Source organism: Gopherus flavomarginatus, chromosome 16, assembly GCF_025201925.1.
Source record: "Gopherus flavomarginatus isolate rGopFla2 chromosome 16, rGopFla2.mat.asm, whole genome shotgun sequence".
NCBI lineage: Eukaryota > Metazoa > Chordata > Testudines > Testudinidae > Gopherus > Gopherus flavomarginatus.
Window position 1 is genome coordinate 26,824,341 of NC_066632.1, and position 23,315 is coordinate 26,847,655.

The following is a 23,315-nucleotide window of genomic DNA, read 5'->3' on the forward strand; positions in this document are numbered from 1 at the left end:
CATCTGTGTGGCACAGACTGGAGAGCACCTCTAGGGGTAGCTCGTGGAGGGATCCCTATGGCTGCTTTGCTGCTGTTCTCTCACAGAACTTGGACCCAGAGCTGCTGTGGAAGCGGGGGAGCCTCTGCTTGTTTGGGCCAAGCTTTTTTGTTTCATTTACTAATCTCTCCAAGAAGCTGGAGGTTTTCCAATGTGGCTCAGGTTATAATCTTCCAAATTTCCAGTAAACTGTCTTCACCCGCTTCTGGGAAACGTCCTCTCCCCTGCATTGAACTCTGCCTGGCTTTTTAACGTTCTGTTTAACCTGGAACTGCACTGTCCCAGGCCAGGGAGACTATCTCAGTGCAGGGCTGTCAGCCAGTACCAGCCTCATCTGGTTTTGGGTGCAAAACTTTTATTCTCTTTTTTGCATATGTAACACTGAGACTCCCAGCAGGGATTTGTTCTTTGCTTAACCCGCAGCTTTTGCAGCACACTTGCTGTCTCTTTAACCGAGCCATTAATGCGGCTTTTTAAAATCACAGATATAGGCACTTTCTGGCTCTGCCCTTTCACTATTAGGGATTTTTAGTTTACTGTTCCGATGTAGCCGCCTCTTCAGGGGTTGGATGGAGCAGACCCTTCATAGAGTTCAACAGACGGGTTTCTCTGGGAGGGGTCTTGTCAGTTTCTGGGGGAAAAAAATATATATATTTTAATGGCTACATTTCTTAGAACTTCCAGCTGCAGAGCTAACCCTGGGGCTGACACACTGCTCTTAGCCCTCTGCCATAAAGAGGTATATCCCTTGGCCAGGCTTCAGGAATTCTGTTCCCATTTGGACCCCGCAATGAAAAGGCCAGTCTTTCAAGAGTGCTCAGAGCCCACCAGCTCCCACTGAGATCACCCAGGAAGCTAGAATCCTGGTTTGGTGGATTGTGTAAAACTTGAAGCTGTCTTAAAAAATGGAGGGGGAAAAACCCAACTGTTAAATGTATTTCCTTCATAACAGGTGTCAGCTTGCAAATCCTGCATAACTTGTGGTATGTAAGGAGCACAGGCCTTGCGGGTATTTGTCCTATATGGTGGCTCCTATTTAAAGGATGGGGCCTGGGTTAAGATTGTGGGGGACAAATTCTGGGGGGGGAAACTTGGTTCTCTAAGTTTTCTTCCCTTTGTGATTAAAAAAAAGAAGTACAAAAAGGTAAATGACTTGTAGAAGGGTTTCCCTTTTAAGATACAGTGAGTTCAGCTTGAATCATGGGGGAACTTTCTTCTGGCATCCCTGCCCAAAACACATCTCGCATCCCATATTGACAAAAAGCACAATACACTGAGTAGAAAAATCACTAGTGTTTCAGTGCATAAATTCAGTGTCTGCTGTACCATCTAAAATTGCCCGTAGGTTTTATCCTGAATTCTTGGTGTGTTCATGTAAGAGAGCAGAGACTCTGACTGCCCATACGCTATGGGACCAACTTGGGTGTGATGGGAAGAGTGGGCATTAGTGGATCAGGAAATGGAAGTAGGTGGCTCAGACTTACTCATTTGGCATTCTGTGGTGACCAAACTGAGCTTTGGTCTAAGCTGACTTTCCTCCTGGCAGTGGAAAGAATGGCATGGGTGTAAGTCACTGGATGGTGGAGGCTGCTCTACCTTAAATACTTACTAGTTGCTTTTCCTGCGTTGCCTCTCTGTGTGTAAGTTACCTGGCTTCCTCAGCCACTGAATGCCATATCTGTGCAAAAGAGGCTTCTCTGCCACTTCACTGGATGTGAAATGTACAATGCTGCTGAAATTGGCAGACAATTTCCATGGATGTTCCAATCTTTTCTTCCAAATTCAATTTGTCCCCATATTTCTTGAGAAGGTGGGGAGTAAAAATACAGGGTCTGTGAAACCTCTGCAATGAGAGAACAAAGCTCTGCCTGAACTTTCCACAGCACAGCTAATCTCCTACAGTTGTGAATCTGCTCTCATTCACACAGACACTAAGGCAAATATTGATTGTGAAGATAGCAACAAAGAGTCCTGTGTCACCTTACAGACTAACATGTATTGGAGCATCAACTTTCGTAGGTGTGTGACGAAGTGGGTATTCACCCACGAAAGCTTATGCTCCAGTATGTTGGGTAGTCTGTAAGGTGACACAGTACTTTGTTGCTTTTTACAGATGCTTTTTACAGATCCAGACTAACATGGCTACCCCTCTGATGCTTGAGCTTGTGAAGACAGCCGCCCTGCCCCTGATAGCATTCCAACATGCTTTTCCCCTCTGAGGAAGTGAATGGTCTAAAATCCTTTATTCCTTCATTTGGGGAAGTGATGGGAGGGAAGGATGACTGCAGGGGTGGGAGGGAGGAAGGGTAACTTAATTTATTCTGAAGTGTTACAAATATTTAAACTCTGGACATTTTTTAAAAAGAGACAAGTTTGCTACAATTCCATTGTAAACTTGTTTTGCTTTGAGATATGGCTATGCTGCCTGTCTGAGAGGGGCACAACTGGCTTGAGCCTTCACTACCACCCCACTATTGGGATGCGAAAGGAACATCTGACAGCATTCAAAGTACTGCTGCTTCACACCACCTTTTGACTACTGGCGGTCTGTACAGGGTGAGCTGGGGTGTGTGTGTGGGGGGGGGTGATACAACTGCAGCATTGCTAAGCTTTCTCCTTTCTACCATTATATGAAACTCAGATTGGATTCAATTTTTTTTTTTAATTTAAACCCCCATCAAGCCAAAGAGCCAAATCAATGCGTTTTCTGATCTCTCACTCAGGGTCTGCCGTGTGGTTGCAAACTGACCGATTTGGGTTTTTTCCCTTCCCTTCCACTGCTGCCTGTCTCCTGCTCCCTACTGCATCCTGCCCCCGCCCCCGCCCCCACCCCCCAATACAAAATGTGAAGAGCTTCCTCTGCACAAACCAGCAGGAAACTGGATAACTAATTTGGCTACAGGTGTTTGGGATCTTGCTGTCAAGTATGTTTCTCTCTGTATTTATCCACATCAATAAACATTAAAGGCAAAGGAGTCAACAAATCCAACTGCTGCTTGTCATTTTGTTAACTGATACTTACAAAGGGAAAATAGGCTGACCTTGAGGTTAAGGGGCAGACCTAGGTTCTACTTAAAGTGTGCCAGGTTGCAGCCCCTATACCAGCTCCTTACCAATCTCCTGTTGCATTTCTGGCTGCACTTTTCCCCTCACCTCCTTCTCTACACACTCCCTATCTGTGGCCCCACAAAGTCCCGGGCCCTCCTGGTCAACCTCCTCACTCTGGCTAAAAAGGCCATCTACACGACCAGGGAGAGGAGGTTGGCTGATGGAGACTCCGGTGACTGTGGGGCTTGTTTCCGCTCCATGGTCCGTTCACGAATCCGGGCGGAGTTCCTTTGGGTGGTGTCCGCTGGCTCCCTTGACGCCTTTTGAGGAGCAGTGGGTGCTGTCAGGGGTTCTCTGCTCGGTGTCCCTGTCAGGTTCCCTTCTTATGACCCTTTGACCTCACCCCTGTCCCTGTTCTTTTATTAGCTGTCCCCCGTAATCAGTGGGTTCTGTGGTCCTGTGGGTCCTCCCCTTAGGCTGGGGGGGGGATCCTTTAGCAGTGGGCGGGCACTGGAAACCCAATAGATACTCCTGAGTCTGCCCGAGACTTTGTTGCTGTTCCTCAGTTTCCCATACTGAAAGTGGGGAGGGGAGTGTCAGCCTCCCAGCTTGGAGGCTGAGTTAATGAGGGTTTGACAGGGCTGGCTGGGGAAGTGCCACTTGTTAAGACTCCTGCAGGAAAAAGATGGTGAGTAAACTACTGCAAGAGGAAAAACCCTCCCTGATCTCATCTGTTCTGTTATAGAAAAATAGGAAGCTCCTGACTGCATGTAATTGCAATAGTGTGCTCCTTCCCTCTTGCTGTGCAGCGTTCCCAATTCAGCGCCTTCATTATGCTGGAGGCTGGAGCTTCAGCCTGACAAGCCTGACAGTGAATTTGTAGGCTAGGAGGACTGGCTCAAGCCTAGTTGGTGCAGTGGACAGCTGGAATTTGCTTCCCTCCCAGTGACTGAGTGTGGTCCAAGACAGGTATTTTATCTAGCTAGGCACAGCTAATTGTAGCTGTGTGATATGAAGTAAAGGTGTGAAAAATCTGGATGGAGTGGGGGGTAATAGGAGCCTATATAAGAGAGAGACCCAAAAATCAGGACTGTCCCTGTAAAATGGGAACACCTGGTCACCCTGGCAGTAACAGACAATTGTTCTCGTCAGAAACACATAATTAAGGGTTAATGCCTCATTTACCTGTAAAGGGTTGAGAAGCTCAGTAAACCTGGCTGACACCTGACCAGACGACCAATAAGGGGACAAGATACTTTCAAATCCTGAGGAGGGGGGGGAGTCTTTGTTTGTGCTTTTTGTTTTGGGGGTTGTTCGCTCTTGGGACTAAGAGGGACCAGATGTCAATCCAGGCTCTCCAAATCTTTCTGAATCAGTCTCTCATGTTTCAAACTTGTAAGTAATAGCCAGGTAAGGCATGTTAGTCTTATTTTTGTTTTCTCAACTTGTAAATGTTCCTTTTTTGCTGAGAGGATTTTACCTCTGTTTGCTGTAACTTTGAACCTAAGGCTAGAGGGGGTTCCTCCGGGCTATATGAATCTGATTACCTGTAAAGTATTTTCCATCCTGATTTTACAGAGATGATCTTTACTTTTCATTCTTTAATTAAAAGCTTTCTTTTTAAGAACCTGATTAATTTTTCCTTGTTTTAAGATCCAAGGGGTTTGGTTCTGGACTCACCAGGGAATTGGTGAAGTCCCTCAAGGCAATCCAGGGAGGGGAAAGGTTTGGGGAGAGAAAAAGTGCTCCAGACACTGAAATTCTGGATGGTGGCAGTGTACCAGATCTAAGCTAGTAATTAAGCTTAGACGTGTCTATGCAGGTCCCCACACTTGTACCCTAAAGTTCAGAGTGGGGAAGGAACCCTGACAGTTCTACTTAAAAAAGAACCCTCTATCCCCAGTCATACCCTCCTCTGGCCAGTTCAGCGCCCCCTCCCCCAAAAGCCATAGCCATATCCTGCCCCCCAGCCAGCCCAGCCCTCCCCCCCAGCCATACCCTCCCCCGCCCAGCTCAGCGCCCCTCCCCCCCAAAACAGCCATAGCCATATCCTGCCCCCCAGGCCCCCCCAAGCCATACCCTCCTCCTCCAGCCAGCCCAGCCCTCCCGCCCAGCCATACCCTCCTCTGACCAGCTCAGTGCCCCCCCCAAAAGCCACAGCCATATCCTGCCCCCCAGCCAGTCCAGCTCCCCCCAAGCTATACCCTCCTCCTCCAGCCAGCCCCCAAGCCATAGCCATATCTTTCCGCCCAGCTCCCCCCAAGCCATACCATCCCCCCAGGCAGCCCAGCTCCCCCCAGCCATAGCCATGCCCTCCCCAGGGCCCGCCGCGCCGCCCCGCTGAACCTCCCCCACGTGACTATCCCTCCAAGGGGCCAGCCCTGGCTGCCTGACTGATGGATCTCTCCTCCAATGGCCGTGGGGGACCGCCTCCCTCTCGTTCCCGGATTGGCGGCGGATTGGGCCAATGGCTCTGCGGGGGAGGGTGCCGGGCCGTTCTGGGCGCGACCGAGGTAAGATGGCGGCGGCGCTTCCTTGTTGGGGGGACGGCGCGGCCCCCCCCCCCCCCCGCAAGCAAAATGGCGGCGCCGTGGGGGGCGGGGGGAACCTGAGGTCAGCCGTGGGGGTGGGGTTATCCAGTGAGGGGGCGGGGGGAGCAGCCTGGGGGTCAGTGCGGGGGGGGAGTGGGGGAGCCTGGAGGTCAGCCCGGGGGGGGGAGCTGCCTGTGGGGGGGAGCCTGGAGGTCAGCCCGGGGGGGGTGGGGGAGTCTGGGGGTCAGTGCCGGGGGGGTGGGGAGCTGCCCGGCGGGGGGGGAGTGGGGGAGCCTGGAGGTCAGTCCGGGGGGGGGGGGAGCTGCCCGTGGGGGGGGTGGGGGAGTTCAGCCCGAGGGGGGAGCAGCCCCTGGGAGGGAGGGGGGAGTCTCAGGCCGGGGTCTCCCCCCGTGGGTGTTTTACAGTCCCATCCCCTTGTGGGGGGTGGAAGCCCTGGCTCTGACTGGGGCCCTGAGCCCACAGCAGGGTGTTGGGGTGAGTCTTGCCGGGAGGGCAAAGTGGGGCCTGGTTCTCTGGGGCAGGGGGTGTGATGCAGGTGGCTCCCCCAGAGGGGTTATCTGGAGAACAGACTTTCTGTGTGTGCCTGCACCCAAATGGCAAAGAGTTTGCGTTGGGGCCCCCCCGACTTCTCCGTCCTCTGCTGCTCGGGGGCCCCCACTCACAGACAGGGACTTCTACTGAAACAGCAAATAATTTGGTCCCATTTCCCTTTGATGATGATAGCAGGGGCTGGTCAGTTATACTAGAGTCTGGGGGTTGCTCCGGCTCTAACAATTAGCTGTGTGTATCTGTTGCAAGTGTTGGCATGAACAGAATTCGGATCCACGTCTTGCCATCAAGTCGGGGGCGTCTTACCCCTGTGCCAAGGCCCCAGGAGCCCTTGTCGTGTGCTTTCAGTCACCGCCAGTGTTCCCAGCCTCGGCTAGAAGGGCAAGAGTTCTGCATTAAGCATATCCTTGAAGACAGGAATGCTCCCTTCAAACAATGCAGCTACATCTCCACTAAGAATGGGAAGAGGTGTCCAAATGCTGCTCCCAAAGCTGAGAAGAAGGATGGGTAGGTACCCACCACATCATGGTTACCGCTGTCTCTAGCTAGGGGTAGAACTAAAGTGACCTGGAGGGAGTATCTTGTCAGGCGAAGGATCTGTCCCATGGCTAAGGCATAGTGCTAGGAGCTTTGAGTTTTATTCCTAGTTAGGCTGCTTTCTCATTGTGTGACCTTGAGGAAGTCACTTTGCCTCTCTGAGTCTCCCTTTAGCCATCTGCAAAGTGAGAACAGTAATCGTCTGGCAGAGGGATTAAGAATTCATTAATGCTTAAAAAGTGATTTGAGATCCTTGGGTGAAAGGTGCTGGAGAACTGTGTAGGTTTATTGATGTGTTTGTTCCCTGGTGCTGGCATCACTGCAACAAAACTTTATCTTCAGTAGTCATAGCATCAGTTCTGAAATATCTACACTCTCTGAGATCACAAAGATTTGTATCCTCAGATCTTTGAATGGGTCCTTGTGAGATAAAGATGTTCAGTCCTGTGCACGTGGGCCTCTCTGTGTGGACATTAAAAATCCTTGGTCAGTTTTTTGAAAGAGTGAGGGCTTGCCCCCATATTCTTTGCCCCAAAATTCCTTCCCTCACCTCACTGCTAGGCCATTGCCACCTCCATGCCAGAGGTGACTGCATTTCAGTGGTTGTGCATGTAATTTGTAAATTACGTGGGGTCCTTTGGTAGTATAGGAACTATAGAAATGACTGTCAGAGTTGCTTGAATTTATCATTGGCATCGGAGGAGTGGAGTGCATTCTACTCCTTTTCCAAGCCAAGTGTCGTGAACGCTTCTTGCTCTGTTGCTATATTTGCCTTGCTGGTTGGAAGTGGTGAATTCCGCGAGCCAGACAGCATTTTGTTTTGTCCCATCAGTGTGTCGTTCTGTGCTGAGCATGCCCGCAGAAATGCTCTGGCACATCAAGCCCAGATGAAGAAATCCAACCCCGGACCCATGGGTGAGACTCTTCTTTGCCAGCTGAGCTCTTACGCGAAGATGGAGCTGGGCTCCCAGACTGCAGAGAGCAGCCGCAGTGAAGCTAGTAGAATTCTAGGTAAGAGCTTTGAATGAAATAGACAAGAAGAAAGAATTTGGGGGAAGCCTTCTTCTCTGGAGCTAAAATACGAGAGGAACCAGCAACAAAGTCACCCAATTTAATCCTGGAAAGGGAACAATCCCAAAGAATCTGGTTAAAAACATGATGTCCCATGAGAGAGACTTTGCTCAGTGGACCTGGATCGAGGATCCATACTTAAGTCACTTCGCCTTTCTGGACTTAGGTTTTCCCCTCCTGTAAAACATGGGACAACCCATCAGAGTGAAGTTGTGAAATTGAATTAGTAAACATCTGTTGGAGTGCTCCTCCTATTATCCTATCCGATGAATCCTCTTCCTTCTCCATCTTGCAGGTTCTGTGCCCTAGTTCTGTGGTTCTCAACCTTTCCAGAGTACTGTAACGCTTGCAGGAGTCTGATTTGTTTTGTGTACCCCCAAGTTCCACCTCACTTAAAAACGACTTGCTTACAAAATCAGACAAAAATACAAAAAGTGTCACAACCACACTGTTACTGAATAATTGCTTATGTTCTCATTTTTACCACAGAAAAGAAAATATTTATAAAATAAATCAATTGGAATATAAATATTAGACTTAAATTTCAGTGTATGGTACATAGAGCAGTATAAATAAGTCATTAGTCTGTATGAAATTGTACTTTGTACTGACTTCGTTAGTGCTTTTCATGTAGCCTGTTGTAAAACTAGACAAATATCTAGATGAGTTGATGTACCCCCTGGAAGACCTCTCTGTACCCCTGCTTGAGAACCACTGCCTTAGTAAATGGACACAACTAGCTTCAGGAGGTGCAGCTTCTGTCCTGCAGGGTCAGCTCAGCAGGGAGCGGGCCAGCAGTCCTCAGGTTTCTTGGTAGGGGAGATGAGTATTCCATGGGAACTGTGTATTTTGACAGCCCAGATTTAATTAGTGACTTTCCTGTTCAAACCCTGGAGCTTACCCTGCTATTTGGGGGTTGGGACGTCTGTGATGTGACCTGTTTGTCTCTTGAAGAGCTTGGTTGTGCTTGAGTAACAGCCGCCTGGAAGTGGGGCTGAATGGCCTGCCTCTGTAATGGCTTTTTTCCTTTCAGACGAGGACAGCTGGAGCGATGGAGAACAAGAACCTGTGACAGTGGATCAGACGTGGCGAGGGGACCCGGATAGTGAAGCTGAAAGCATCGACAGCGATCAGGAGGACCCTCTGAAGTAAGACACGTTGTGAATGCCTGTCAGTTGTATAGAATGGGAAGCTTGCTGCTGCAGGATAATAATAATAATTTAGATCCTTGTTAAAAGACAGTTCTAGGAAGAGACACGGCATGTTCAGTAATGCTACAGCTAAAAACTACAAACGTTCTTTCTCGTGAGTTACACCATGTGCTGATTTCCAGATAGACTCAGGAAGAAACTCTTCCTGTGAGGTATGATTGAAAAGAAGCTGTTGCCTTTTTTATTTGACATATCTGGTGTTAGCCCTCGTTGGAGAGTGGGTACTGGGCTAGGTGGGCCATTATTGGTCTGTTCTAGCCTGGCCAATGTGGTGATCAGTATTATGAAGGATGCAGAAGAAAATCCTGCATTGCTGCAGTGTGACTAAGTCAGTCTTGTATATCTCTAGAATTTCACCACCTCCACTCCCCGCCCTTAGATTCCTACGCACTGGCTGGCTTGCAGGTCTCACTTATTGGTTAGATAGCTTCACCCTGCCTCTGGGCTACCTCTTGTCTGGTGGTATCTCAAGGCTATTGGCTAGCATCTATAAAGCTCTTATCTCGTTGTCCATCACTTACTTGTGACCTATTGAATTTGGTCCCTGTTTGTTACAGACATGCTGGCGTGTACACAGCTGAGGAGGTGGCGTTGATCATGCGTGAGAAGCTGATCCGTTTGCAGTCATTGTACATAGACCAGTTCAAACGACTCCAGCACCTCCTGAAAGAGAAGAAGCGTCGATACTTGCACAGCCGAAAGGGGGAGCATGAAGCCGTAGGCAAGTACTGCTCCAGGAAGCCACAGCTCTGTATTCCTCTGGCCACAGGGCACAGCACATGTAGAAGCCACACACAGACCTTTGTTTCTTAGAGGCGATTTCAGTTCTTCCGTGTGCCTGCGAGTGATGGTATTTGTGTTGTGTGTGGTTGGCCAAGTGCTTGAAGATTAGTCTCATGGTGGGTATGAAGGTTGCCCAATTTCTTTGCTGTTTGCGGTGTTGGGAGGAAACAAGGCTGCAAAACCTAAACTCTAAGAGAAAAATGATTTTCTGTATGGGATTTCCTGTTTTTGTTTTTTAATAAACAAAATGTTAGGGTGTATAAGTCCTTGTCTACACTAGAAAAGATTTGCCGGCATTGCTGTACCGGCAAACCCCCCTCATGTACATGCAGCTTATATTATACCCGTTTGGTGGGCAAAATAAACTACGCCAGTCAAAGCTCTTGATGCTGGTATAACTGAGTCTGCACTGAGGTTTTTGCTGGTATAGAAATGCCATAAAAAATCATCCCCCAAACTGTCATTGCTGTACCACAAAAGTTTCTCCTGTAGACCTGGCCTCAGCGTGGGGTTTGAGGACTGGCAAAGGGGCCATGATCGGCAGAGAAGGCTTTGACCAGTGCTGCAGCTTCCTCAGCCTGACCTAGAAAGCCTTTCCTATGAATCGGCAGGAGCCTGGACCCTCAGATGCTCCTAGCACAGGGAAGAAGAGGAGGGAGCAATAGTTAAAGCTCTCTCTATTGGGAAGATAATGTGTTAAATGTATGAGAGAGAGTTATTTCCCTGACCAGCTCCACTCTCTGGGCCCTCGTTCCGTCTCCATCCCTGCTTTTTACATTCCAGGCAGATGGCACACTCTGGTGCGTCCATCCCATGGCCTTCACTTTCCCTGATGGATATCTTCTTCCAAACTTTGTTTAATTTCACGTGCACACACTGTTACACTTGTAAAAACCAAACATACAAAATGTATACTGATAAAACTTATGTGCTTATCGTTTACAAAAAGAAAACAGTGGAGAGAAGCAGGGGTGGCAGTGGGGCATCCTAAGGTCTGCAGGAGAGGCGCTTACCTCCTGCCGACTTCCTGAGGTCTAGAAGATGATCTTTGAAGGCAGTTGTTTTTATAGTTCAGCTAGTGAAATATTGCGTCATATAGCCGGCTGTGCTGCAGAGCCGCATGAAGAATGCCTTCACTGTCATCTTCTCCATGGGTAACTTATCATGGAAAAATACGTGATGTGACCCATTCTGTGACAAAAATAATAGACTATTATATGCAGCAATATTTTATAAAAGATTTTATAAACCGATAACTTGATGAAAAAAGTCCATGACGAGCAGTCAGGTAAATGCAAAGTTATAAACATTTACATCACAACATTTGCACATTAATAAACTTTAAAAATAGCCCATGTAGTCAACTTTGGAATAATCTATAAGCCAAGTCAAACTGCAGTTCTAATTGCAGGAGTTCTTATGCTATAGTCCAAATACAGGTTTGACCCATCAACAGTTTCAGAAAGGGAGGAGCCCTTTAAAGATGCTTCCAGACTAACCAACTGACTTAAAGCTTCCTTCTGTGCCCCTTGGAGTAAGTGGGGTGAGCTTGCTGGAGGCTGCACTGTGCTATTCACTGCAGAGCTCAACACCACCACATTGTGGAGCTGTTCCATACCTCTCTAAGCAAGGAGTTGGAGGCCCTCCATAGCCAGTTAAATGGTCTGGCTTCCTGCATAGGAAATCCATCCCCAGTCCTGTTTAGTAGCGAACAATGGAGTCATCTCTAAACAGAGGAGTTTTGTTTAATCTGACTAGGACACTGCAGCAGTCTGGACAATGTTGTGTAATGCCGATTACCTTCTGTCTGTATCTCCCAGGGAGCAGCCTTCTGACAGGCCCTGAGGGGCTTCTGGCCAAGGAGCGCGAGAGCCTGAAGCAACTGAAGTGTCTCCGACGCTATCGGCAGCGCTATGGCGTGGAGGCCCTGCTGCATCGCCAGCTGAAGGAGCGTCGGATGTTGGCGACTGAGGGTGCGGCCCAGCAGGTACTTCATGCTGTAGATACAGGGAGTTCTGATCTCAGGCCTGTTTGGGTTCCAGATTCGCTTAGCTCCCAGGTCTCCTCTCCCTCTCCTCCTTGTGGGGATCATTCCAGCAAGTTGTATGTAGTTCCAGCCCTGCCAGATTTTCCATTGTAAAGCCCTGTCCATGCGGACATGTACATCAGCTGTAAATACTCACTCCTGGCAGACGTGCGGCATATGAAACCTCAGCCAATGAGTGTGGAGTTCTCCTGGGGTTGCTTTTATTAAAGGCACAGGAGCACTTATAATGTAGGCCCAAAATGTAGATCATGAGAATTATTCCCTTTAAAGAAAGGGGGTGGGCGAGAGGCTAATCTGAGTAGGAATAGATTTTTATCACTTGTCATTACATGGAAATTCTTTTTTTGTTGGAGTAGGGAGAGTTGAACATTCCTTGGGAGCCCAAATGTAGCCACCTTGTGTTGTGCAGGAGAAGTTGAAATTGAAATTGACTGAGGCAGTTGTTTCTGTATTACCGTTTTGAAAAAAAAAAAGGCTATCTAAATGTTTGAATGAAATTAGAGGGTGGGACTGATTTTCAACTCTCAGTGGAGTGGGTTCAGCCTTTCCGTAATGACATCTCACTCCCCTGCCAAAAAAAGCAATCTGGGAACGGCAGGCTGGTTTGCAACCTCAGGCTGCGAATCCGTGCGCTAAGGCAAGGAAGTTCAGTATCTGCCTCAGAACTTGAACTCTTACTGACGACAAAGTCAACAAACAGCACACGCCCCCATGGTGGAAGGTGGCTCTAATAGCTGAATGTGAGAGTCCCGTAAAGTGGCAGGTCTCTCTGCAGTCAGCAGCTGGGCAGTGCTCCCGTGTGGCTCTGATCTGTTCTCTTGGGCTCCTTTCCAGGCGCACACCACTCGTTCCAGCCAGCGGTGCTTGGCCTTCGTCGATGACGTTCGATGTTCCAATCAGTCTCTCCCGATGACCAGACACTGCCTCGCTCGTATCCTTTTATCCTCCCATCTGCAGTGAGCTGCACATGTGACTGTGCCCTGGTAGCATGATGTGTACTGGGGTGTTTTGATCCTCATTTCTATGGGCCCTGAATCAAGGCCATCGGTTTGCTGTAGCCGTTGGTTTCAAGCCGGAGCCCAGAGGAATGCCTTCCCATGGTCTGTTGGCTGTTCCAGAGCCTCTGACAGGGAACAGCCAATTCAGTTGGAAGCAACAAGCGAACCGTGGAAGATTACAAGACAGCCACAGGCTAATTTCCAGCTGTGTTAAACTAAGATGGAAGTAAATTGGTCTTTAACTCATACAATGTAATCCTTGAAGAATCCTGGCTATGGATGCTGATAAACATCTAGAACAAGGAAGTATTGGGTGGAGCCTTTTGTGAGTTAAGAATAAATCTTAGCTCCACTGGGAATTGTCATGGATCCCTAGATCTGCCCTGTCTTACTTGGATTCCTTGGGGGGTGCTGTTTATTTAAGTGCACGTCCACACTGAACAGTGAGTCTCACTGTCTCCATACCATGTTTGTCTGACTTCAGAGCAAGTCTGCTTGGCTTACAGGTAAAACGGTGGGCCAGCCCTGCAGATTCCCACTGAGTTCTCTCCAGCATCTAGATCCCCACAGTAACAAGCCACATTCGGCCCCCGGTTACACCTGTAGGGGTTTACACTGAGGTAACTAGAGGTGGAATTTGGTGCTGCATTCAGAGCTTAGTTTTAGCAGTTGTTGCTGATGTGAGCCAGAGTAAACTCCAGCTCCCTCTCCTAGAGTCATGTTGGCTAAGGGGGGCTGGCAGCAGAGGAAATTATTAACTTTGTTTTGTTACTAAAGTCAGCAGATCTGAGTCTGATTACACACAGGGAACAGGTGTGTGGGGCAGGAAATGGCCATTGTTTCTCTAGGATAAATACCCTTAAAATGGCTTAACTCAGGAGACATTTGCAGCTGGCTAGCTCAGAGCAGTGCAGGCAATGAAAGGACTGCATAAAAATGTCGTCTTATGTCTGATTCGTGTCTGCTATTTAGTGGAACAAACAAGATTTTACTTTGGTCAGCCCTGCTGAGCTGATAGTTATAGGAGAACCATCTGTAATCTCTTCTGCTTCGTGCATCATTGATAGACTCCTTGGCTCTGTTTGGTATTCAGGAAACTAGATTGTTGGTAATGATGTGTGAAACAGACAGAACCCAGCTGGATTCTCCTGTTCCAGGTGGGATTGGTGAGTTTGATAGATCATGTTTTGACCTGTAAACTAAGCATTTGATCTGGAGTCACTGAGAGAGATTAAAATCTGGAGCCTCACCTTGCTGTTTATACAGAGCCTCTTTTCTGATGGCATCTGGTAAACCTAGGCTCTTCTGGTGTAGGCTCCATAGTGATTCCGTTAGTCTGAATTACTAGCTTCTTTAAGTCTGACCAAGGATCGTGTGTGTGTGTGTGTGTGTGTGTTAGTCTGAATTACTAGCTTCTTTAAGTCTGACCAGGGATCTTGTCTGTGTATTAAGAGATTCGTGTGTGTGTGTGTGGAGGATTTAAGAGGAAATGGTCATCTTGAAGTCTAGTCAACTTCAAAAAATGAGTTAAAAGCTCTTTTCTTTCAGGTCCTTTGCCTGCATTGGGAGTTCCCTGCAAGTTTGTGGTTTTACAATCTCTGTGTTTTTATTGTTTTTCTCTCCCTTGTTGCCATGCATAAAAAGGGACACCGTGAAAGTAACTATGCACAAAGACCTAGTAACTAGTTACTTTTGTGTGCCTCGACTTCGTGAGTGGGTCTGACTTGAAACACCTTAAACAAGTCCGATTTCTCCAAGAGTGCTGAGCGCCCAGTCTCTGAAAATCCATTTAAGCACCCAAGTCACTAGTCGTTTGGGTTAGAGTGCTGTCATCTGCAAAATGAACAAATTGGGGGGAAATTGCTCTAATTTGTCACTTACCGTCCTCTCAGGAGTTCTCTGTAACAGTAATAGGCCACAAATTACTGATGGGGGTGTGATTTTACATTTGGCAGGGTTCCTGTAAGTGGTCTTCAAAGGGGATTGTTCTTGTTCTAGTTTCAGTAGTGAGTGAGTGGCAGTCCCCAGCGACTGTCTGCTGCTGGACAGCCTTAGAAGTAGGATGCCATTGGAGCTATGGTCTGTTTGTGATTAAAGGCAGGAATCCCATTTGTACTATTGGCAGCAATAGTTTTTCCTCTAGGCACTTCTAGGAACAGAAGGAATGAAAATCCAGAACTAAATTCCTAGATTTGGAAAAAGCTGTGTGCGTGCTGGTATAAACACTGAGATCCCTGCTGCATGGTAGATGTTACGGGTTGTGCAGATACTTATGATGTTTGCAGTGGCGCATTACATTGCATTCGTAACACTGCCCATCTGAGGGTCTGGGTGGGAGCTTTACAAGCATTCAGCTGAGCCTCATAACCTGCCCACCAAGGTTGTCAATAATATCCCTGTTTTACAGCTGGGGGGCACGCACACTTGGCCAAGGTCGCTGAGCAACTGGGGACTAGATCCCTTGTCTCTTGAGTCTGTGCTTTGGCCTCTGCATTGTGTCCCAGGACAAGACACCTTTCAGTAGCAGGTTTCTGTGCCAGGCTCTGTGCGTTCCCCTTGACTGTATTGTCCCAGATATTTGTCAGGACACCAGTCAGACGTTGTTTAAGCTGTGCCAAGGGTCGGAGGAAGCGCCCTGTGACAAGCCGGTTCCTGTAAGCCTCTCTGAGAGTCCCTGCTGCCCGCTTCATCTCCAGCTGCCGCCTCAGATGTACGTACCCGAGCAGGTGCTCTCTGTTCCAGAGGAGCTGGATGCTGCCCCTACGGATCTGTACTTGAGCACTGCTGAGCTCCAGCCCACCGAGAGCTTACCCCTGGAGTTTAGCGATGTAAGTTGGAGCAGCCACATGGTGCGCTGTAGTGCGGCGTGCAGGCATGATGTCCTCCAGTGAACGGAGGCGAAGAGCATTGCTGTCATCGTTAACAAGTGTTAAAATATCGTGTGGGGGAGGGATGGGGCTCTAGAGCAACAGATCCCAATGCCTTTGCAAACCGCAGAACCTGGTATCGTTGAAAAGCGGCCATCTCTAGGGAAGAGAGCCAGCAGTGCCCTGCATGACATTGGAGTGTACAGGTAGTGAAGTCAGACCCCCTACCCTTAGGAAAAGAACCCTGGGATCTTTAGCCTCCATGCTGAACAAGCAGGACCTCTAGTTTTGAGGGACTCCTGAAAGGTCTGGACTCAGAATACAGTGCCTAGGTATCGGTACCTGTGGTGATGTGGGTTTGCCTGCTCATCTAAGCGGTTACATTGAAACTGGACAAAGTTCTGAAAAGGGCAACAAAAATGATGAGGGGGATGGAACGGCTGCCATATGAGGAGAGATTAATAAGACTGGGACTTTTCAGCTTGGAAACGAGACGACTAAGGGAGGGGATATGATAGAGGGCTATAAAATCATGACTGGTGTGGAGAAAATAGATAAGGAAATTTTATTTCTCATAACACAAGAACTAGGGGTCACCAAATGAAATTACTAGGCAGCAGGTTTAAAACAAAAGGAAGTATTTTTTCACACAACACACAATCACCTGTGGAACTCCTTGCCAGAGGATGTTATGAAGGCCAAGACCATAACAGGGTTCAGAAAAGAACTAGCTAAGTTCATGGAAGATAGGTCCGTCAATGGCTATTGGTCAGGAGAGACAGGAATGGTGTGCCTAGCCTCTGTTTGCCAGAAACTGGGAATGGATGACAGGTCACATGATGATTCCCTGTTCTCCTCATTCCCTCTGGGGCCCCTGGCATTGGCCACTGTCGGCAGACAGGACACTGGGCTAGGTGGACCTTTGGTCTGACCCAGTCTGGCCGTTCTTATGTTACAAGTAGGAACAGTGGGGTGAGCTGAGACTGGAGTTTAAGCCTCTCCTGCCACTTGCCTAGGGAGACCAGGTAGCAAGTATGAAAAATTGGGACCGGAGGGGTGCAATAGGCACCTCTGTAAGATAAAGCCCCCAGTATCAGGACAGTCACGATAATACTGGAACACCTGGTCTCCCTGCACTTGCCTTTGGCTGGTACTTCAATCACTTCCTTGTTTTGTTTCTAATCCTTGAAGAAAGAACCGTCTCGTGTGAGATGTGAGAATTCAGAGGGTTTGGGAAATATTTCTTTTGGGGGGGGTTTTAACCTGATTGCTCCTTTGCAACTGCTGGTCTGTTTAAATCTGTACTTAGGGGCTTTTTTTAAAAGCGGCTTTTTGTGTCTATCCCATAAAGGATGCACAAGGGTTTTAATCCTTGGATTACTGGGATGTCCTGCATGCGGGTTAAGCCTCCATGTTGAAAAATCCTAATGAAATGTATTTAAACAAATATATTGCAGGTGCTCTGAACTATCTTCTGAATGAGACATTTCTTGCTTTATAAATCAGATATTACCAAACTCTCTGCACACTTTATCCCAAAGCAGACTTTTGGAATCAACTTAAAAATAGCTGGACGGGAGTGCTGAGCGAGCCTCCTTTAGCCATAGGGACCCTAGAAGCCATGGCATTAATATAGGAGGCCATATGCCACCGGTCCAGCGACTCAAAAGCCCCTGAGTGCTGAAGCTGCTTGTTAGGAACCTAGATCAGCTGTGGCTGCCATAAAGGCGTGAGCTGACAGCCGTGAAGGTCAACGGAGCCTTTCCGTTGACTGCCGTGGGCACTGGGTCAGTTTTCTTTGCCCTGGGGTTTGAATGTTCACATGGCAGAACTGGCCTGCTGATGCGTGCAAGAACAGTCTTTAGAGGAGGAATTTTCTCAGGGCAGAAACGTGTTGGAGCTGGAGCTGTGACTTCTCTTGGCCTGTGCGGGACATTAATGGCTGTTCAGACAGGAATTCAGGAGCCTTGTCTCTCCTTCTGGCCTGGCTGTGGACTGCTTTGGAACAGCCCGACTAGCATGTGTGATTCTCCATGCTCTTGAGATAAGCATGGGTCTGCCTTGCTAGAAGCACACAAGTGATCAGAGACCCAGGGCGCCTCGTACTGGAGTTCATTCTGTCAGAGGGATCCCAGAGGGAACCTTTCCACGCTCCTGCTTGAAAGGACTCAGGCCTTTGTCAGCATCCAGAGCCTCTGCATTTTATCTAGTGTAACGTGATCCTGTTAACATGTCCCTCTGCAGCAGGGCTGGCTCCAGGCACCAGCTCAGCAAGCAGGTGCTTGGGGCGGCACGTCGGGGCCGAGGTGGGGGTAGGTAGATTTTGCAATGGTGCCTGTCCGGCACCCAGAGAGGGCTCTGTTGGAGCATGATAATCTGGGTGGGGCCCGTGAGGCCCCTGAGAGATTGAAATTAGATCCTAACCCAGACCTATTGCCCTCACCCCTTAGTTGGGTGCTCGCCCCTTCCTGGTCATCCAGTTTGTGGGACAATGGTAGGTCATGTAGGGCTACAGATCTCTGGGTCCTCAGATGTTTCTTCAGTGGAAGTTCAGCATTTCCATCCCAGATTGAAATGCTGCTAGGGGGAGGCAGATTTCTTTACTGGCTCAGCATGCTCTGCGTGCTGCACCCAGAATTCCAAACTCTTGGTTATCAAAGAAGGGAAGCCGCAGACAGGCTGGGTTCTCTTCACACTGGCACGGTTTGGAGGAAGAGAGAAACTGATCTGAGAGCGAGTCTGGAATTCTTGGTGTCCCAGTGCATGCTGCTCCGACTTCCTCTCTCGCGCTTACTACAAGGCTGAACCATGTTGACATGGGCCATTGTGGGGGAAGCTTGCCGTACCACTGTCTTTGCCTGCCCTGCGGTCAGAGGATTCGGTCTTCAAGGCCAACAGTCACCCACCCCTAAAGGCCTCTAATAACATGGCCAAGTTGGGAGGAAGATCTTGAGGAGCTGGAATAGGATTGTCCCTGCCTCCGCCGCCCTCCATATGAAGCTGTGTTTTCTAGCAGCCTGATGGACTTAGGAACTACTCCATATGGTAGCAGGGACTGCGTGGGCTCAGCCAGCTTGACTGCTCCCTTTGGATTCTCCCAGGGCTTTGAGACTCGCTTAGCCCTGCAGTGGAGCTCTGGGTGCCCGGCATTCCTAAACTCAGGCACCTGGTCTCTGCCCTGTGATGTAAGTGGGTAATGTGGAAAGGGGGCCCAAATCTCGCCTCTGTAGTCCACGAAGCCCCTTGAAGCCTGCTGGTGGGTGTTTTCTCTTGCAGGACTTAGACGTGGTGGGAGATAGCATGCAGTGTCCCCCTTCCCCTCTGCTCTTTGAGTCCTCCGGGCCCCTGGAAGATCAGGCGATCAAAGATATTGCCGAGGCTGCTGTAGACATACTGGCCCATGAAGAACCTCCTCAGCCAGGCATCCCGACCCAGGCAACCCAGCTGGACAGAGGGAGCTCTTCTGGCCAAGCCGCCTTGCCAACTGTGGAGTCTCATGCAGAGCCACCCGCCCAGGTAGAGCCGGGGGATGCGCCTGGGGCTTCCAGCCATGAAGCAGGAGCAGGAAAGCTCCCTATCCGGACAATATTTCCCCCCCAGAACTCTATAAGGAGTTGGACGATGAGGGGAGGTGCTACTGGGTCAGCTCTGTATTGGCCAAAGCTCCATGCGGCTACTCTCCCACTCCGTCCAGCCATATTATGCGTGGACGATCACATGTTTCCGGGCATTAGCTGATTGCCTGCAAGGGTCGGGAAGGAACCTTTCCCCTCCATGCGTCGCTGCACAGCTGAGCTGGTGCACTATTTGTGTGTGTTGGGGGGACAGACAGACAGGAGACATCTCTATCGCAGGCATTGGGGTGTGGTCTGCACTGAAGGCCAGGTACCAGGCCAGTGGCCTAAGCTGCTGTGGAAAGTCCTGTCTCTCCGGTGTGGTGATTCCAAAGGAACGTTTATTCTGTAGTTGTCTTGTTTCTACCTTGCTCCTCCCAGGCATCTCGAACACCCCTCCCTCCCCCCGCGACATCCGGTTCAGACACATCGCTCAGCCAGGAGATTGCTCAGGGATTGGTGTTTTCTCTGGAGGTGGCCCCTGGAGCCCTTTTCCCTTCCCTCAGATTGCTGGGGAGGGCTGGATTCTGCTGCTTCAACAGCTGAAAGGGCTCTCTGGAAAGCTGCTCCCAGCTCTTACCAGCCTGGGGCACTAGGGCCTAAGCTTAGGATTCAAGCTGGCGGTTCTGAAATGCCCCAGCAGCAGGCCCTGAATCAAGGCCGTCGGTTTGCTGTAGCCATTGGTTTCAAGCAGGAGCCCAGAGGAATGCTTTCCCGTGGTCTGTTGGCCATTCCAGAGCCTCTGACAGGGAACGGCCAATTCAGTTGGAAGTAACAGTCTGCAAATGGAGGTCTCCACCAGGAGGGGGACAGAAGTGGGAGGGCTGCCGGACTGGAATCGCTCTGGAGCTCCCACCCTACTCTGGCCTGGCTGCAGCGCCTTGTGGGTCCTGTGCTGAATGCTGCTCGCATGCATGTGTGTGAACAATCCTGCTTAGGGCCTGGCTTGTGGTTCCAACTCGGTCAGGTGCTGGGATTGTGACTGTGGGTTTTCTGTCTTTAACAGAGTCACCTGCAGACTGGGGTGGGCAGGCCTGGATCAGAGGAAGACAGGAAGCTGGCAGATGCTGCAGCCTCCACCCGGTCACATGGAAGACTGGCAGCAGCCAATGGGAATCCAGAACCAGCCTTCATCAGCTGATAAGGTCTTGGATTGGAAGTCTTGGCCACCCTGAAACGCACCTGAGCATGAAATACACGTGGCTGATGGAGTGTGGTAACCCAGCGCTTCACCCTTCCACCCGAGAATTGCGGCCAGATCAGTGAAACCGGGGAATGGTGAAATGTCTGGCCAGCAGCTCACGTGACAGGTTCCAGCCTTCCTGCCAGTCCCTCCCCCTCACTCAGTTCTGGTTTCTTTTGGCGAAGCCTGCCAAACGCACAGCTGGCTAGTGAGACTGTGTCACTCCCAGTCAAGGTAGAAGAGACGTAGAAAGGGTGCGCGGCTCGTGGGACGCATCCATGGAGAGGGGTAAATGAGCCAAACTGAAAGAGTTTTCCCAGGTGGGGCGGAACATTCTCGAGTCTGCCTGTCAGGGGTGCATGTGCAAGCCAGAGGCTTGGCTTGTTCAGACTGTAGCACCGTGTACTAAAGCAAGGTTCTCTCATTCTGGTGTGTGACGGCTGTCATTCCTCTGACACTGTAAGCTGAAATTCTGCTCCTCACCCTAGCTTTAACCAATGGATGAGCCCGTAGGTGCTGATCGTGTGTAAAATAACAATGTATAAATGTGCTGTACAAAGTTTGTAATCGGAAAGGGGAAATTTCCATTCTCCTCCCCCGCCCCCACCCCCACCAAAAACAGACAATAAAGACATCAGAAGAAAATGACTGTCCATGTTCCTGAGGATTGTCGCCTCCTGCCTCTGCTGCCACACAGTGCGTTGAGATCCTCCTGCGAAAGGTAAAAGGGCTCATAACGCTGTCTGGATTTAGGGGCCTCATTTAAATTTGGGTGGCGAGGGGGTTGATCCTTTGAGTGTTGAAGGAAAAGGGAAACTCTCCTGCTCTCTGGGCTGTGTACATAAAGCAGAGCAGGAGCTCCAAGAGCAGATGCTCCTGTGGACCTGGGATACTCTCGCTAGTCTGGGAGCAGTTTCATTGTTCTTGAATACTGTGCGTGCACAAAAGATCATCAGAGGAGAGAGGGGAGGGAGGAAATGCAACTTCACGTCATCTTGGCCCCTGTGTAACTTGAGAGCAGCCAAAGGAGAGAGACTGCAAGGGCACAGCATCCTCTGTCGGGACCATGGGACGTGGGCCTCTGGGGAGTTTGTGTAATGAAAACCATGTGGCCGCAAACCTCCCGAGTCTTGCCATGTCCGGTAAAAATACACACGGTCAGGTTTCACTCCCTCTTACAACGTGAAACCCCAAAAGAGCTGCTGCTGCTCTGTGGTTTGGTGAGAGCGGCGCCTGCGTAGCCCTGCCAGACTTTCCCATTACAAATTCCCTAGCTCTGCCCACGAGGCCTCGGCCTGGGAGCCAGGGCTGGCGTTTTGTGTAACCTAACCGCACAAGCGACTCCTCAGCTAGAGGAATGGCAGGTTCGGCCCGTTTGAGGCTTTGATTTGATTTGTGTTTAATATTGAACTGTTGCTCCAGCAGTTCCAAAGCCCTGGGCAAGTCCTTTGTATGGCTGGAGCCTGGCTCCCTTCCGGGCATGGCTGCGTTTTGCACATTAGCAACTAAGACTGCCCCTTCCTGCAAACAGCATAGCCAGAGTGCTGACTCCCAGTTCGCTCCATGGAGCCTGCGTGCAGGATGGAGGCCTGGGCCTGCCAGTGAGGTCAGACAAAGCCCCTGGTGACTTGAGAGGAAGCAGGAGTGAGCCCTGCACGGAACGGCAAGGATGCTGCCTGCATGGCAACGCGGAGTCTCAGCCTCCCTGGGGTAGGGCCTGCTTGGCAGTGCATGTTTCAGAAGGCCGGGTGCTTGTGGCCCTTGAAGGAGCCGTGCAAAGGGAGCTTGGGTTAAACGCAGCAACACCCGTGCGTCCCCTTGAACGTTTTCCTTTCCCTCCTGCTCCCTTCCTGTGCTGTGCTTCGCCCTGCGGAGATTCAGTAGCACCCCTCTGTTGTAATCACTCTGTGGATGCTGCTCTCTAACCTTCCACCACGCTGGGGGGAATTTGTGTTACTGCTCCTGGCCTTGCCAATGGACTGGGCTTGGGGTATTTAGTAGGTGTATGACAGTAGGTCCCAGCAGCCCCCCTCAGAGCCTGAGCCCTCGTTGGGCTAGGCACGCTACCCCCAGAACACATGGCCCCTGCCCCAAGGAACTCCGTCTCCGTGGGGTGCTGAGCCTGTGCAGCTGTTCGGGCCCCCAGGGCGCATTCTCCCCACCAGTCCGCTGCAGTGTTTCAAGGGAGGGCAGGCGCCTGGGGGGAGGATGGGTGTGGAGGGAGTAGGGGGCTGTTGCCCTTTCATGGTGCCCGTCTGCCCTATTTACAGGCTGCTGTACTGACTCCCCTTTGCCAAGCAGCTAGAGCCCACTTCTCTCCTGGAGCAGGGCATGGACCCCAGGCAACCAGCCTAGCTCCATGTCTGTCCTGCCCCTTACGCAGCCGGGCGGTGCTGGAGGGAGCCTGGATTCCAGGGATGTGGAAGGGAGGGTGGCTGAGCTGCCGGGAGGAGGAGTGGGGTCAGTGGAGTCCATGAGGAGGCGCTTGTAGGGTGAGTGGAGTGAACTGGCGACGCCCTTGGTGCATGGTTGTCCAGAGGCTCCTCTGCTGGCCCATTATCAGCTGTCTGGAGAGCTGCGGGTGGGGGGAACCCCCCCCCTCGCTCCCCCTAGGGAAGAGCAGCCTGAGCTGCAGGCTTTGCTTTACGGTACCTTGGCCTTCTCACTCCTGCTGGAGGCTCCAGCCAACTTGTCACGTGAGTTTTGCAAGCAACAGCTGGTTCTGCCTCCCAGCACCATGTGAGCTAGGGAAGGCTGTTCCCGGGCCAGCTCCACAGCCCACACCACCACCTTGATTTCAGCAGAGCTGCATGCGT

At 50.3% G+C, this 23,315-nt stretch overlaps 1 protein-coding gene and 2 non-coding genes across 5 annotated transcripts; all 3 read left to right on the forward strand.

Annotated features, from left to right (window-relative positions):
- Positions 1–5,562: 5,562 nt before the first annotated feature.
- On the forward strand, positions 5,563–21,147 carry KANSL2 (KAT8 regulatory NSL complex subunit 2). 3 transcript variants are annotated; one of them, XM_050924918.1, is made up of 10 exons: positions 5,563–5,600; positions 6,438–6,695; positions 7,558–7,736; positions 8,830–8,944; positions 9,565–9,732; positions 11,615–11,777; positions 12,672–12,768; positions 15,410–15,663; positions 18,979–19,218; positions 20,323–21,147. In XM_050924918.1, exons 2-10 carry the CDS (start codon positions 6,445–6,447, stop codon positions 20,455–20,457), a joined length of 1,602 nt encoding a protein of 533 aa, XP_050780875.1. In that variant the 5' UTR covers positions 5,563–5,600; positions 6,438–6,444; the 3' UTR covers positions 20,458–21,147. The 3 variants fall into 3 exon arrangements, with proteins under 3 accessions (XP_050780875.1, XP_050780877.1, XP_050780876.1); XM_050924920.1 differs by lacking the exon at positions 5,563–5,600 and adding an exon at positions 5,620–5,700; XM_050924919.1 differs by lacking the exons at positions 5,563–5,600; positions 18,979–19,218 and having other exon boundaries at positions 6,040–6,695.
- On the forward strand, positions 12,862–12,998 carry LOC127035790 (small nucleolar RNA SNORA2/SNORA34 family). The gene has a single exon (XR_007769948.1). It is a non-coding gene; the product is annotated as a small nucleolar RNA SNORA2/SNORA34 family (small nucleolar RNA).
- Positions 19,960–20,096, forward strand: LOC127035791 (small nucleolar RNA SNORA2/SNORA34 family). The gene has a single exon (XR_007769949.1). It is a non-coding gene; the product is annotated as a small nucleolar RNA SNORA2/SNORA34 family (small nucleolar RNA).
- Positions 21,148–23,315: the final 2,168 nt, after the last annotated feature.